This window comes from Haliotis rufescens, unplaced genomic scaffold (assembly GCF_023055435.1).
Source record: "Haliotis rufescens isolate VD_foot unplaced genomic scaffold, xgHalRufe1.0.p SCAF_19, whole genome shotgun sequence".
Taxonomy (NCBI): Eukaryota; Metazoa; Mollusca; class Gastropoda; order Lepetellida; family Haliotidae; genus Haliotis; species Haliotis rufescens.
The window spans coordinates 5460397-5475570 of record NW_025963879.1 but is presented as its reverse complement, the minus strand read 5'-3'; the positions used below and the strand labels follow the sequence as shown (position 1 = coordinate 5475570).

Sequence of the window (15174 nt, the reverse complement as noted above, 5' to 3'; positions counted from 1 at the left end):
TATATATTTAATATATATCTGCATTAAATATTGCAGTCCCTTCTATTTCATGCCATGAACATCAAATTTATAGATCTAGATCAAGATTTGAGGATAACACATGTGGAATATCTTTTGAAGATGGCATTGATAAGCTTCATTTGTTGAAATTATTGTCTGGAGATGTGTCAAAATACCAGTTGACCACTGATCTTGAGAACAATGAAATATATTATATAACATGTGATAGGAGAATGAATTATTTGTGTTGGTATCCTTACATTGCATATGTATCTGTACCAACCTTTTTATATTTATCAACATGAATACACTCCAGCTGACTGAGACGAACCAGATTTGTTCCCACCAGGATCCGCAACTCCCTCCTTTCCTGCTCCCTACGCTCACGGTCGCGAGAATGGCCCTGGTGTTGCATTCGTACCCATAGTTTGTTCATCTCAGCAAAGTTGAGCAAGATGAAGTCAATAGAATCATCAACAGTTCCACTTTCATGTTCTCCAGAACTGCAAAATATGAAATAGAATCAAGTAGTTCTCTAAACATTGTGTCACAAAGCTCTGTAACTTATCTAATCTTTTCTTTTACAGCTCGGACAATTCCTGGGTTAAAACCAATTAGTGGCAGAGCCCCATGCAACCGGTTGTGCGAGCACAACATCTTGCCACCACGTTCAGCAATAAGCCCAATTTTGCTTCAACATCCATTGGGAATGCCAAACTTGGTGTAGACAGTATCTGAGTTTCAGAAGACAAGGCTGGGACAGTACACTGTTCACAGATGAGTTTGGCTTCATCAGGACAGCGCTGAAGGTATTGCAAGGGTCAAAACAACGTATATGTGATGCTTGGGTCAATCTTCAGTTGACAATTGGAACATTTCACAGGCTGTTTTCAAATGCACCAGCACAGCCTTGCCTGTGTCAATGCAAATGGTGGTCACACCCAATATTGACATTGTTAATTGAGTTGTTACATCACCCCACTATTGGGGCATGTAGCTCTGTCTTCTGTTGGCTTTTGCCAATGAATTTGTTATGACAAAACATTGATCAAATGAAAGACCAAATATTATTTTCAACAACATCGAACAATACTACCTCTATTACATTTCTGCCATAAATCCTGTATTTTGGCTTCAATCACACTAACTAAAATTTTCAGATTTTCAACTGACGTCCTCTTCGCTGTCAATTACACACACAACTAGTTGTCGCCAAGTAGTCTCGTAACTACCCAAGCCATGACATCATAACAGTGCCAACATCACTTTTTTCCCTCATCTACGACTAGAGGTAGATGAATTGGGGAGGTGGGAGGGAGTACTTCGGATGTAATAGAGGTAGTATTCTTAGAATTTTTAACAATGATAATCATTGTCTGATAATTCTTACGAAACTTCTACGTCTATTACATCTCTGCCAGAATATACCAGAGGGACCCGGTGGGATCTGTCTCTAGTAACTCCCTGTGTAATTGACAGTAAACCATCATTTACTGATTCTAATCCTACTTGAGATAATTTCCTCTGAAATTCCCCCTGAGAACTTGAAATCAGAAATGTGTCAAGAATCAGTCAAATATGTGATATTTTCACTAGAATTACCCTTATATTTGCTGATCTTGATTGTAATAATGATGTCATTTCTCATTTGTTTTTGCTTAATGACGTCATTTCTTGTTAAATTTGGATTTGTGACTCTCATACCGGTGATAACACACTTCCAGTGATGACATCACTTCTGGTTGTGATGTCACTTCCGGGTATGATGTCACTTCCCCTTTTCTAGAAAATGATGTCTCTCTAGGTCTATTACTACCCAAAGACATCATTTCCTGATAAGATGGACCCTGTTCTGCTATTTTTGTTGCTGACGTCACTTCCGGTTATGTTCTCCCTTCCGGTGATGATGTTACTTCCAGTCTAATGGAGACAGTCCATTGTCTGGTCCAGATTTGATTATTTACAGACCGCCGTCATATAGCTGGAATATTACTGAGTGTGGCGTTAAACAACAAACAAACAATAAAATCAAATAAAAAGTTGATATTCAGGGTGCTTCTAATCCATCCTACACCTAATAGACAGAATAATCAAGGGTGTACTCACCCTCTGATGCTGCTGGTGTCGGATCCTCACCCCACCCCACCCCCTTGACAGAAGGGGTAAAACTACTGCATGTCACGCAAGTAAAAGCTGGTGAAGGTGTTTCATGAGGCCCACTAACAGCTAGAAACCTCTTGTTCTACTGAGACTCATGTCCATGAAGCAAGAGTCTTGGCTAGGTCTCTGATTTCGTGAGCTGAGCAGGATCCAAGACGTGGCGTAGATTTCTGAGCCTGTGTATAACTTGATACATCTGTAGCTTTTATCTATCCTGCTATTGTAGCCTTGGTGATGTCCTTGTTGTATAGTGAATATAGGAATTGTATAGTGTCTATGGCCCAATGGTCCCATAGTGGTAGAATGATTCTTGGCTACGAAGTCTGGGAACGATCTTAGAATTATTGAGGCCCAATGTTGATCATGGGTGAGACTAGAATAGTCAAAGGCATGTAAATCTGAAACTCTTGCTGCTGTTGCCATGGCTAGTAGACGCTTTTCCGGCTTTTTCGGGTAGGGTAGCTTTAGCCATGGGCTCGTTAAGGTTCTGTTAACAATGCTGATAGTACCACAGATAGTTTGCACTTGGGGAACATACAAGGTGTGCAAACATCTTCTAGTAGTGGTTTCCGGTTGATAATCTGTCATGTTGAAGAACAGAGGGAAGGGCTGATCTATAACCTTCTATCGTCCCATGTCAGAATGTGTTGTCTTGACATAGATGTAGCAGAAAATCCGCTACCATAGGGATGGATGTAGCATTAGTTATGATCCCTTGTCGACTTCACCACTGGACAAACTTATCCCATCTGTTGTCAAGTCTCGTTAATCCGACATCGTTGGTTGCACATGATTGTGTTGGATTAACGAGTATGTCGGATTAACTAAAATTAAGTGATTTGTGATCGAAAATCGGACATCTTCACGATAGATAATAACCGTGTGTTTCCTCGTGTAAATGCAAGTGCTACTGTCTTAACAACTTGCTTCATCTACTTAAAATAGTCTGTCAGTGTTTTCTGTTTCTCACATTTTGAAGGCACATTTCTCAAAGTCCCCTGTTCGCTTGACGTCTAGGGCTGGTGGTTCTTCAGCATCAACATTGTCGAGGTGTAATTTCATTTGTTTCTTATAATAAAGCTTGAAATTCTTTATGATCCCAGCATCTAGTGTTAATTGTTCAAGTTAATCTCTGCAGCCGGTGCGTGTCAAAACACGGGGTTGTGTACTCGCGGGCAGATGACCACGGAGTACGCTGACCACTGTGTCGGATTAACGAGACTGATTAATGAGTGATTTCAGTAATTCGTTGCAAATTAGGTGTGTCGGAGTCGGAGTGCGAGAATGTCGGATTAACGGGACTAAATAGCGCTGAATCAATCGGTTCCCATCATTTGTGTCGGATAAAGCCGAGTGTCGGATTAACGAGTGTCGGATTAACGAGACTTGACTGTATAAGGGAGGATGAAGGTCTCCACGATCTTGCTACAGCTTCTGAGGCAAGCCCAGAGCATCTTCTGCATGATAACTTCCAAGAGGTTAGTTAGATGTAGGCTGGGTAGATTGTCGTGGAAAATGTTGGACTTGGGTTGTCATAGCAGATCTCGACGATGAGGTAACTGGACAGGTTCCTCCATTAGTAGGCTTAGTAGTCTGGGGAAGCATGCCCTGTTGGGACATATTGGACCTATCAGTATTATTATGTAATCCGTCTCCTCCACCTTGTGGATGACTTTGTCTAGGAGAGACCATGGTGGGAATGCGTTAGCAAACAGATTCGTTCAATCCATCAATAGTGTGTCGATCTGGTGAGCTCTTGGGTCGGGAACTGGACTGACATAAACAGGAAGTTGGTTGTTGTAGCAAGTGGCAAAATAGATCCAGGTGTGGTGTGTCCCATAACTTGGTTATCCGTGGAAGTAAAGTCCATTCCGTTGCCAGGCGATAAAGGCTGTCGACCAGTATGTTCAGTTTCCTGGGTATATGTCTTGCTTCCATCTGGCAATTGAAGGAGTCTGCCAAGGCAAACAATGGTGTAGTCTCCGTCATCAGAGAGCTGGATCTGGTTCCTCCCTGCTTCTGAATATAGGCCACTACTGTGGTGTTGTCTGTGGCTATGAGAACGGATGATTGCTAAAGATGTATCTTCCATTCCAGGATGGTGTAATAGATGGCCTTCATTTCCCTGCAGTGGATATAAAGGTTCTTCTCTTCCAAGTTCAACGATCCCTGTACTGTGAGGTTGTCCATATTGGCTCCCCATCCCGAATCTGACGCGTCTGTGAATAGATGGTGTTTGGGCTTCGGACAAGTCAGTGGGATGCCGCTCATCACATGCTCTCTGTGATTCCACCAATGGAGGTCTCGTAGTAATCTGGGTGGTAACTGAGTCTGGAACGCTTGGCTGTGAGATTGTATAGAGTTGATCCATGTCTGTAGAGGACGTAGCATCAGCCTTCCTCTTAAGGTCATATCCTGAAGTTTCCTAGAAGAGACATCCACCACCTCATCGACTTGCTGGGTTGACTTGAGAGTGATTGAATCATCTTGATAGTCTTGTTGAATCGATCCTCTGGTGGGCATAGGTATCCCCCTGTCTAGCTGGAATCTGGATGTATATGATGTCTTATGAACCGGAGTAGTCTCGGACTTGGAAGGATCGACTAGGAAGCCTAGGTAGGTCATAAGTTGGACCAAGAATATCATGTTCTGATGCAGTTGAGCTTTCTCTTGGTCTACAGCTTGGAAATCCTCCAGGTAACCATGGATTCAAACTGGCTGGATGTGAACAAACTTGATGACTGGCGCTGTAATCCTATTGAATAACAAAGGACTTGAACTTCATAGCGTTGGCAATTGATCGCTAAGCATAGATATTTCTGTGAGGATGGGTGTAACCGGACGAAAGTGAGTGAGTAAGTGAGTGAGTATGGTTTTATGCCGCTTTTAGCAATATTCCAACAATATCACGGCAGGGGACACCAGAAATGGGCTTCACACATTGTACCCATGTCGGGAATCGAACCCGGGTCTTGGGCGTGACGAGCGAACGCTTTAACCACTAGGCTATCCGACCGCCCCAACCGGATGAGAAGATAAGCATCTTGTAAATCTAGGCTGATAGGCCAGTCTCCTGTCTTCAGCGGTGACCGTAACTTCCGTAGGGAATTCACGTGGAACTTTAGCAGAGGTACCAGTGTCTTTTGTTTAGAGTCTTTAGGTCGATGATCATCCTCATTTCAGTTGTATTCTTCTTCAGGACTAAGAAGACCGGAGAAAATATCCCTTGGTGTTGTTGGTCTCCATTAGTCTCCGAATGGCTTGCTTCTTGAGTAGCTTCCTGACGGCCAAATCTGCTGCTGCAAGCTTGGCTATGACTAGATGAAATCTGCATCTGACGGCGTGTGTCTTCAGGATAGGATGTTTCCTGATGTGTAGCTTGTACCCGTGAGCCACGACGTCTAGAATACAGTGATCGGGTGTAACTTGCTTCCAATTTTCAGTGTATGACAGAAGGCACCCTCCCGCTGGTCCCAGAGTCAGCACTATGTTGAAAGACGGTAGGCGTAAATCGCAGTCCATAGACATAACCAAGTCGAAAGGGTCTATAATTTGGAGGGGTTGGTATTTGAAGTCAGAACCTGTGTTCGCCTCTGCCTCCAGATCTTCAACGGCGATTATATCCTTGTTTCTTGTAGTCTGGCTGAAGAAAAAGATTCCTAAGAAGATTGTCCCTTGTCGTATCCCCGACTCGGTACGGAATGAATCCTTCCCGGAGGGGACAAACTTCTTCTTAGGAAGCTGTTTGGATGATGAAGATTTGTAGTCCCAGGGACGCTTCTATGGATGGGATGATCCGTGGACTTTAGCAGCTAAGTTGATAGTTGAAGTTTGGAATTGATCTGCAGTGTCTTGTCTCACTTCATCTGTCATGTGTCCCAATTTTCCATTGAATGTTGTGGTAGCTGATATAGGTTGTGTCATTATCAACCTCTTGGTCTGGTTAGAAACAGCTCTGGATCGGATCTGTAGCCATAGGAGTTGTGGAGACATCCAGACTTGGGAGGAGTCTTCTTGCATCCTGACAATAGTATCTAGAAGGCTATGGATGAGTCCGACTTGATCAGTACTAATAGTCATTGGCGTGTCTCCAGTTATTCCTTCATAGGATGGCTATAATGGTGGAATGATGTGTCTGATTCTGGCAACAAACCAATTAATGTAAGCGCCAACATCCATATAGTATCTGGAAACCGATGTCAGATCCTTAATCTGCATAGTAGTTGTAGTAGATGCTAGTGTTGGGGTTGCATACCAACTTGTGGAAATCTTCTTCCATACTTGGGAATTCCGGAAGTGGAGCCTCATGCTTCCTGTATAACTTCTGCTTTATTGGAGGTAAAGGTAGTCGTTCATCGTGCTTGAGCTTGAGTAGACTGTCAGACATCTGGTCAATTACCTTGCCAGTGTAACTGGGCCAAGGTAATGTCTGATGGATGTGTTGAGACGATGTAGGAGCATGACATCCCCGATATTCCGGCATCTGGGTTGGCGAAGTCTGTGTCACTGGAGGTTTGAGTACAGGCATAAGATGGTAGAGTTCTTCTATCAACTCTAAAAGGTGTAACCTTTGGTGTAGTCTCACTGGGGTGAATCATCAGCCTGATCTTCGCCCCGGCTCCTGCCTCCGAGTGACCTTCGGTAGCTCCCATTGGGGTAGGGTAATTGTTGTACTCCTCGTCTACCCCGTGGGGTTCGTCGTCCTCCGGTGTCCATGAGTTTGGTATTATTAGCCCCTGTGCGGCTTGCGATGGTCTGTGAGTAGCGGTAGCCATATGGTGGCTGTCCTCTCGGTCGGCTGACCGGTCGGTAGAACGGTTGACTGGATACTGTGTAGTCCATGCAGCTGGCTTGAGAGCTGCCAGTTGATGAAGATCCTACGGTAAGCCGAGTGGCTGGACAGTCGGCATGGAGTCCTAACGGTCGGCTGGCTGGATAATTGGTCGGTCAGCTAGGTAGCTGTGGGCGGCTGGCCCATGGAGTCAGTGTGACGACCATACGGTGTCTTAATGGCTGGCTGGCTTGGCGGCTTGTCGGTCGGCTGTGTTACCATGAAAGGCAGGCCCATGAAGTCTGTGTTACCATCGTACAGTGTCCTAATTTGCCATGGATGGCTTGGTTGCCGTGGACAGCTGGGTTGCCATGGACAGCTGGTCCTGGGATTCCGTGAGGCTTTTGTACGGTATTGTCTCACGGTAAATCAAAGTCTGCTGGCTTATGGGCGACTGGTCGGCTGGGTGGTTGGCTGGCTGGCCGGCCATACGGCGCAGCTTGTTAGTCATCTGAAGAAGGTCCTATGGCTGTGAATGAAGATTGCCCTACAGCTGTGAATGAAGAATTGACAGATGGCATCCCCCTCATGACCGGGGAATTCTTCTTTGCCAGAGCTATCTCCTTGATCTTATGCATCTCTTCATCCAGCACTGAGAGCTTCGTCTCCTCAAAAGGACTCTTTCATGTTTGAAGAACCAATCAATTCAATGTGGAATCATTTTTAATTACTTAAAGAAGTTCCTTTGATCTTTGTAAGATAAAAATAGATCCAAATTAAAATGCAGAAATTAGGTTAAAGAAGTCAAATTCATTTCAGTCAATGTCCAAAATCCAGTCTCATGTTTCAGGCAATATATACATTGCCTGAATGAATAGGTCAATATACATATTGCCTGATTATCGACATTATCATGCCTCTATGTCAGGAAGAGATCTGATTTATCTTTATAAAATACTGTGTAACCTGCCTTGGAGGGTAATAAATTTCTCAGCTAGCAAATAAATCTCTTATACCCTGCCAGGAGCAATACAGGCTGCACATGGATTTCTGGGAGGCAGAATAAATCCCTTATACGCCACTTCAAAGCAAAAAGCTGCACTCTTTGTCCAAGTCAATTGAAGTGACATGATATAGCACAAGTTATCCTCAGCTCAATCAAACGGCTGTTTTCTATCAGTTTTGAATTTGTGTTAATTCTTTGACAATGTCACATTAAAACATGTTCATGTGAGATAAATTTGTTGTCTGGATCGTGGTATAAGAGAGAGAGAGGCACACCAGAAATGGGACTTCATAACACTACATATAGACACTATAACCACAAGGTTGCCCTACCGCAACTTATCAGGGATGATGTAAGGTGAGGTGAAATGGGGTTTAAGGTAGTGTTTAAGATTATTGTACTTATATAGAAACAGGTATGCACATGGGTGAGCGGCTGTTTGTACTAGTCGTCACTTTTGCCAGGTGTTTTTTTTTCCCCCTTAATCCCAAGTGCTAGGCTAGGTCAAGGGATCGAGCCATCGTCCTTCCACTCCATCCGTCCTTTCACAGAGGCCACTGTGTTGTCGAGAAAACCAATTGCAGCAGCCCTTTTTCCTGGGTCTGTTTATAACTACCAGTACCATGTTACAACACTGCAGTCAGTGCGCTGTTTGTGTTCATATATGGACTATCTGTCACAGCTAAGCCTACAAGGCCAAACAAACATTTAACACACTGGATTTCTGACTAGTCACAGACTGACACTACAGGAGTCAGTGCCCTGGACCCCGTTCCACAAAGCAATTGTACTGTTAAGGTGATTGTAACTCCCAGGACTAAACACAGACTTACGATTGTCATTGCACTACGATCGCATTGTGGAATGGGGCCCTGCACAGTACTAATGTCTAGTCAAAAATACCTTGCATCCTCCTCGGTGTCAGGCAAGACATTTTTGGTACACTGCAGTAGATAGTTGCGCAGAAAAAGTCCTCTCAAGGGATGCTGCACACCACGACACATTTCTACTAGATCCTTTAAAATGTCTCGTCTGGATAATTCATTTGCTTTAATATACACCACTCCAACAGTTATCAGCAGATACCTGAAAATTGAAAGAAAATTGTTCAACTGTATTCTAACATCTGTAGCATAAAAATGAAATAATGTGTTTTCTGTATTATGAGATAGCCATATTATGATATTGCCATAGTCAGCAATTGATCAATGATCATATCGTCTGAAGCCTAATTACTTAAATCATGTGACCTCTAAACCACCTTCATACTGACTAATTGGTTGATGATAGAACTTCTTCAGTGTTGATGCTAAACTTAGACACAAATTGGGTTACGCCCAAATCCCTGAATTTTTGTTAAAGTTATACCTTCCAGCACAATCTCAGGCCTTTGATCACTTATAAATTGAGAAATTTCAAAGAGTATCAGACTATACATATATATGAGATATCTACATCTCACGTTCACAGGTCTGTTATGACCTGTACATGTTTACAAGATGACACTTTAAGAAAAACAAGCATCAAATATGATATGCGTTGAATGAAACTTCAAGCCCCTGATCACAACCGCCACCTGGGACTTGTTCTAAACTAAAGAGTTACTGCTTAACATAGGATCCAAAACTGATCAAACTGACAAATTCTCAACTCATGTAACAACAGCCATGCCCATTGACAAAGCCTTCTCAATAATGCTATGATGCTGTCACTTGGTTCTACCTCTTCTCAATCTTTGGTCATCTTAAATGTGAAGCAGCGTACAGTGGGGTGTGTGTGTGACTGGAGCCAAGAATGAGAAGAGGTAGAAACCTGGACTGGTGGTGGTGCACAGCCTCTGTGAGGAGAAGGTTAAGCTGTTGTTGGGTGAGTTGCAATAACTTATTGGTATTGGAAGTAAGCTCTTTGTAGGGTGTGTTAACTGTGATAAGATCACTAAAGATGATATATTTACATAGAGTTGTAAAAGTTTACAGTTGACCACTTGACTGATGGGTGGAAATACAAATCACTAGTTATGAACAGGAAATGAACCTTTCACTGATCTGAACTGAAAACTAATCTATTGTCATGGAAACAGGATTTTCTTTTCTCCAAAATTCTTAAAAAGAAAAAGGCACTAGTTCATTGCTAGACTGATATCTGAGCAAACAGGGATAAATAAATATTAAATGCTTTTCGAGTTAATAATAAACCTAAGCCAAATTTTAACCTACCAGTAATTTCACGTCCAACATGTTGTTATGCAAAGGGGCAAAATAAAATTTCCTGAAATCCCTAAATAGGTTTGCAACATTTTGTAATAAAATATTGAATGGTTTCCGAGTTCTGACACACATGATGAAACACATGATGGACAGATGGACGTGGAGCACATTCTTAACAACTGGGTTACAGATCCTCCACCATTCAATAAAACAAAGTGGAGCTCATTGTGAAACAATTTGTGTACAAAATGATTATCTGCAACAAAGAAGATGGACTGGCTTAACAAACATGACATTATATTCAGATTACCTTTCAAAGAACAAAATACAATTCTTACATTTACAAAAATCAATCATAAACAAGTAGTCTGGCCTAAATTGAACATAGAACTTTGGTTTAGATCCTTCATAGCAGACCCTCTCATAGCAGCTTAAGCATACATCGTGTGTTACTGTATGCATGTAAATAGTATGTTGTTAGATTTTAAAGTATCAGTATATTGAACTAAGATGAATAAATGAATAATCTTCACTGAAATATTTATATTTATTTCCTTAAAAGCTTGTGTTAACTTCAGCACTTGCACAATCTTCTAATACACACGTAAGCTAGCTTCTGTAAATAGTTTGGGTAGTTCAGCCACTCCTTGTTGGTGTCACGGCTATTGTCGACCAGAGGCTTTGCCTGTGGGTACCGGTAGGTTGTTATTGTTCTCTGCAGGATCTCTTCAACCATGAAAATATCCTGGTCACAACTTAAGCTGGCCAGTCAGCATATGGCTCTGCACATGTTCTGAGAGCATCTTTTCTTCACTGTGTCATTAGTACTTTATTGATCTAGAAACTTAGGTTAGAGTACTATGCATTTTACTATGTATTTGTTGTATATAGTACCTTAGCTGGCATGGAATTATGATATGGTAATGTATTCTTAATTCAACTTACTTATATACTTGGCTTAGATATGTCATGTATATATTCTGTAATATTGTTATAAATGAATACAAGTTGTATATGTATCATGTATTTAATATAGTATATTGTAGTTATAGTGTATTTATTTATGGCATATTTTATTGTGCAGGGCTATTCTTTGTACTTATGTATAGAGAGGTTTGAACCTGCGTCCCTGAGATGAGGCATGATAATGTGTATATCTAGAGGGACTTGTTGAAGTATGTCTGCCAAAAGGAAAGAACTGTAATGTAAATGTTTTATTAGTATTGTTATTATCTGGTGCCATCATAATTTCCATACGGATCATGTTTATTATTACATTACGTATCTTACAGGGCCGATCCGAACAACCTTGTAGGGGTCTTCACATCGCATTTTCACATCCCATTCACCACTTCATTCAAATAAATCCCCTTTAAACGCTAAACTCTTAAACCTTTAGTTGTATACTGCATTACTTTTATGTTAATTATTCCTTGTTTGTCCATGTAGGTCTTGTAAGTTTTACGTCTAGTTTTGAAGGGTAAAGCTATACAGGTTAGTGTTAAATTCTTATTTGAAATATCGCTTTGGGGACATCGCTTCATGTTTCCTTGACATGATCCTCATGCATAGCAGGAGTAAGCCAACTGAAGATTAACTACAGTGTGTTAACTACTAATAATGTACTACATAAAACTCTTGTGTAAGAGCCTTGGGCAGCAATATATAATTTCTTGCACAACTGATTATGGACAGTGAAGAGGGACTTCTGTCTGTTGAAAATCTAAAGATATTATAGTGTGACAGCCAGTGAGCCAAAATACAGGATTTATGGCAATGAGGTAATAGAGGTAGGGTATTTGGCAGGAATTATTCATTTTAGTTGCCTCATTTCTGTTTTGAGCATATGAAACTGAACATAATGCGGCAAAGATAAGACCCATTTGCTGTACAGTCAAGAGGAGAAAACTTTACATCTGGAAAAAGAATCCAATAACCAGTGGAAAAATATTGTTTCCTGTTTACATCCTTGAAGCTGTCAAACAGGTTTATTGACATGACAGATAAATGGAAATATCAAGCTATGAAATACAGAAAGGAATCCAGATACATCTCAGTCATCTTATTATCCACAAAAAACAATCCAATCACCATGTCCCTGAGGGGTTACATTTCTATCCAACCATAATGATTAGGGGTATTTCAACAAGCGTATAGTTGACAAAGTCATCTATATCCCCCCGCCCATTTTAACACGTTATGGTCCCAAACCAGGTAACTGACCCAACATTTCTCTTAGCCCATGTCAAAATAGCTGCAATAGAAATTCTAAAATAAACATTTCTAAAACTCCTTAATATCAAATGGCACTTGTTCAGTATGCACTTTATATATAGACATGCAATGTTTGGCAAGGAAATATTTAACAGTTTATTTTATATACTACTTAAGTAAACCAATCCTATATTAAAACTTAAATCCAACTTAATGTCATGGAAACATAAACAATAAAAAATTCTAAAAGTGCTATATAGCAAAAGGCACCAGTTCAGTATGTGTCTGGTAAACATGCAAAGTTTTGTAAGAAATCATTTAACGGTTTTTGAGTTACGCTCCGGAAACAAACAGCACCCTTATAGAACCTAAGTCCAACTTGTTGCAAAGGAAACGTAAAAAATAAAAATATATAAAATTCCTAAATAGCAAAGGCACCAGTTCCGCAAGCACGCACGCACGCACGCACGCACGGAACCCATTTCTATATCATTGGGGCGGGGGATAACAAATGACATCCAATGAAGAGGACTTCAACCACAGTCCCAGGTCTCTAAATAAGTTATAAGTAATTCCTGTTGAATCATATCATGTCCAAAACATTCTGCAAAATACTATTACATGTTAACAAATCATAAAGTGGGGAGTTATTTATAGTTTAGCATTGCTGATGAAAAACTGCTTTAATTTCTCATAAATCAAAACCAATTTTCCTGATATTTGTGTGATGTTTCTGGTTACTTTGTTATCAAAATTAGAACCAACTTTTGAGATCAGGCATAGTGAGCTTGGGGCATATTGAGCTTGGGACATATTGAGCTTGGGGCAAATTTGAGTCCGAACAAGTGAAATTGTGATAAGCCTTTTGGAAGCTGTTGTGATAATCTGTGAGTCTGTCCTATGCCTAATTATATATAGGAAGCACACGAAGTAGGAAGCCCCTAACATGTTTGAGGAAATTATGTGGCAATGTCTGCTAACTATAAGCACTCAAAGCAATGTGAAAGGCTGTGTTACTCACAATCGGGGAACAATGTTCCCTGCATACTGAACCAGCTCATACAAGTCGGCAACCTTGCGTCCTCGCTGAAACTCCTCCACCAGATACCCCTCCAGATGACGGAGTTCATCAGAAATGGCCATGTCTGGCAAGTGTTAAAGTCATAAAGACACAACTGACACAATCATGAAAACTCATATCTGCCGCTAGTGTATGTTCTTTTGAGTGTAACGTCAAAAGTTCCTAAACTCTTATGATACAAAAGTTTGTAGCTAGACTGGTACCTCTGCAAATATTTGGTCAAGACATTGAATGGACTTATAGTTATATTCTAGAAACAAATCTAGTTTCATTTGAACCTACCCGTCTGCCGGACGTTCCTGCCACAAGGAACGCCGTCCTCCAGCTCAACAGCTGAAGAGAGAGAGACGACAGATCCCGAAAGGAAGGACCAGACAGCCAATCAAGAACGATTGACAAGTCCCAAGGGGGGCTGATCCGCCCCACACCTGCTAAAAAGCGCTGCACTAATGGGTGCGCACCCAGAAGTGCCCCGTCCACAGGGACGTGAAAAGCTGCGATAGCTGTAGAGTACCCCCGGACTGTTGATGCGGCTAGGCCGTCATCTAGTCGCAACTGGAGGAACTCAAGCACGGCTACGAGATCTGCAGAAAAGGGATCTGCAATCCCTCTATCGACACACCAGTGCGCATAGCAGGCCAATCAATCCTCAATCCTCGTACTGAACGTTTGTCGAATCCCTCCGCGAAGCCAGTATTGTGTCTGCAACTCATGCAGGAATACCGCTCTTCTGGAGGCGATTCCTGACAGTGGCCAAGCCACCCACTGAATCCTGGGATTCGGGTGGAGGGCCCCGTTCTGGGATAGGAGGTCCGGTCATAAAGGTAATAGAACAGGAGGCTGAGCCAGAAACCGGAGTACTACTGGAAACCAGCTCTGCGCCGACCAAAGAGGTGCCAGGAGCACAAGTAGTCGCGCAGGCTGAGTGGCTAGCTGAGATAGGACCTTGGAGATCAGAGGTACTGGGGGGAATGCCCACAGGATTCTGTCCGTCAAATCTAGCTGGAAGGCGTTCGGTGCCACCGACCTCGGGTCGGGGACTCGGGAGCAGAACGTTGGTGTCTGGTGATTTACTCCAGACGCAAACAGATCCACCTGGAACGACCCATATAACTGGGAGATAATCCCGAATATCCCTGGGTCGAGCCTCCACTCGTGAGGAGTGAGGATCCGGCGAGACAGAGCGTCCGCACGGACGTTGTCCACCCCCGGGAGATAAACAGGTTTCACCCTGATATCGTGTGAGTCGCACCATAGGAGGAACTGCCACGCCTCATGGAGAAGCGACGGTGACACCGTTTCCCCTTGTTTCCGGATGTAAGTCATCGTCGTTTGGTTGTCCAGGCAGATCCAGGAAGCGTTAGAACACCAACCTGACCGCTCTCAGTTCTAGCATATTGATATGCAGTTTGATCTCCTGCTGGGACCATAGTCCCGAGGCAGTGTGATTGTTCAGAACGCCTCCCCAGCCGGAGAGTGACGCGTCTGTTTTAACTGTGAGAGACGGAACGGGAGTGTCGAGGGGGAGCCCCCGGGACAGATTTCGGACCTCGGTCCACCACTGAAGGTGTGTAATGAGCCACTGCGGAGTCTCGAGAACAGTCTCGAGATCTTCGGAGTGCACCCAAAGTCGATGGAGCGCTTGTTGAATGGGTCTCATTCTCAAGCGCGCCCGCCAAACCACATCCACTGTCGCCGCCATGTTGCCCAGTAACTGGGGCCATGTACGAGCAGT

The 15174-nt window shown here is 42.6% G+C and overlaps 1 protein-coding gene across 1 annotated transcript in view; it reads right to left on the bottom strand.

Moving 5' to 3' along the window:
• The window catches only part of LOC124148422 (vacuolar protein sorting-associated protein 35-like), a 100200-nt gene that overhangs the window by 69354 nt on the left and 15672 nt on the right, over positions 1-15174 (bottom strand). Inside the window, exons 4-6 of the mRNA XM_046519506.2 lie at positions 13380-13503; positions 8841-9023; positions 284-503 (exon numbers count right to left, since the gene is read on the bottom strand). Of these exons, the coding sequence (XP_046375462.1) occupies positions 284-503; positions 8841-9023; positions 13380-13503 (527 nt within the window). The remainder of the gene's footprint in view (positions 1-283; positions 504-8840; positions 9024-13379; positions 13504-15174) is intronic.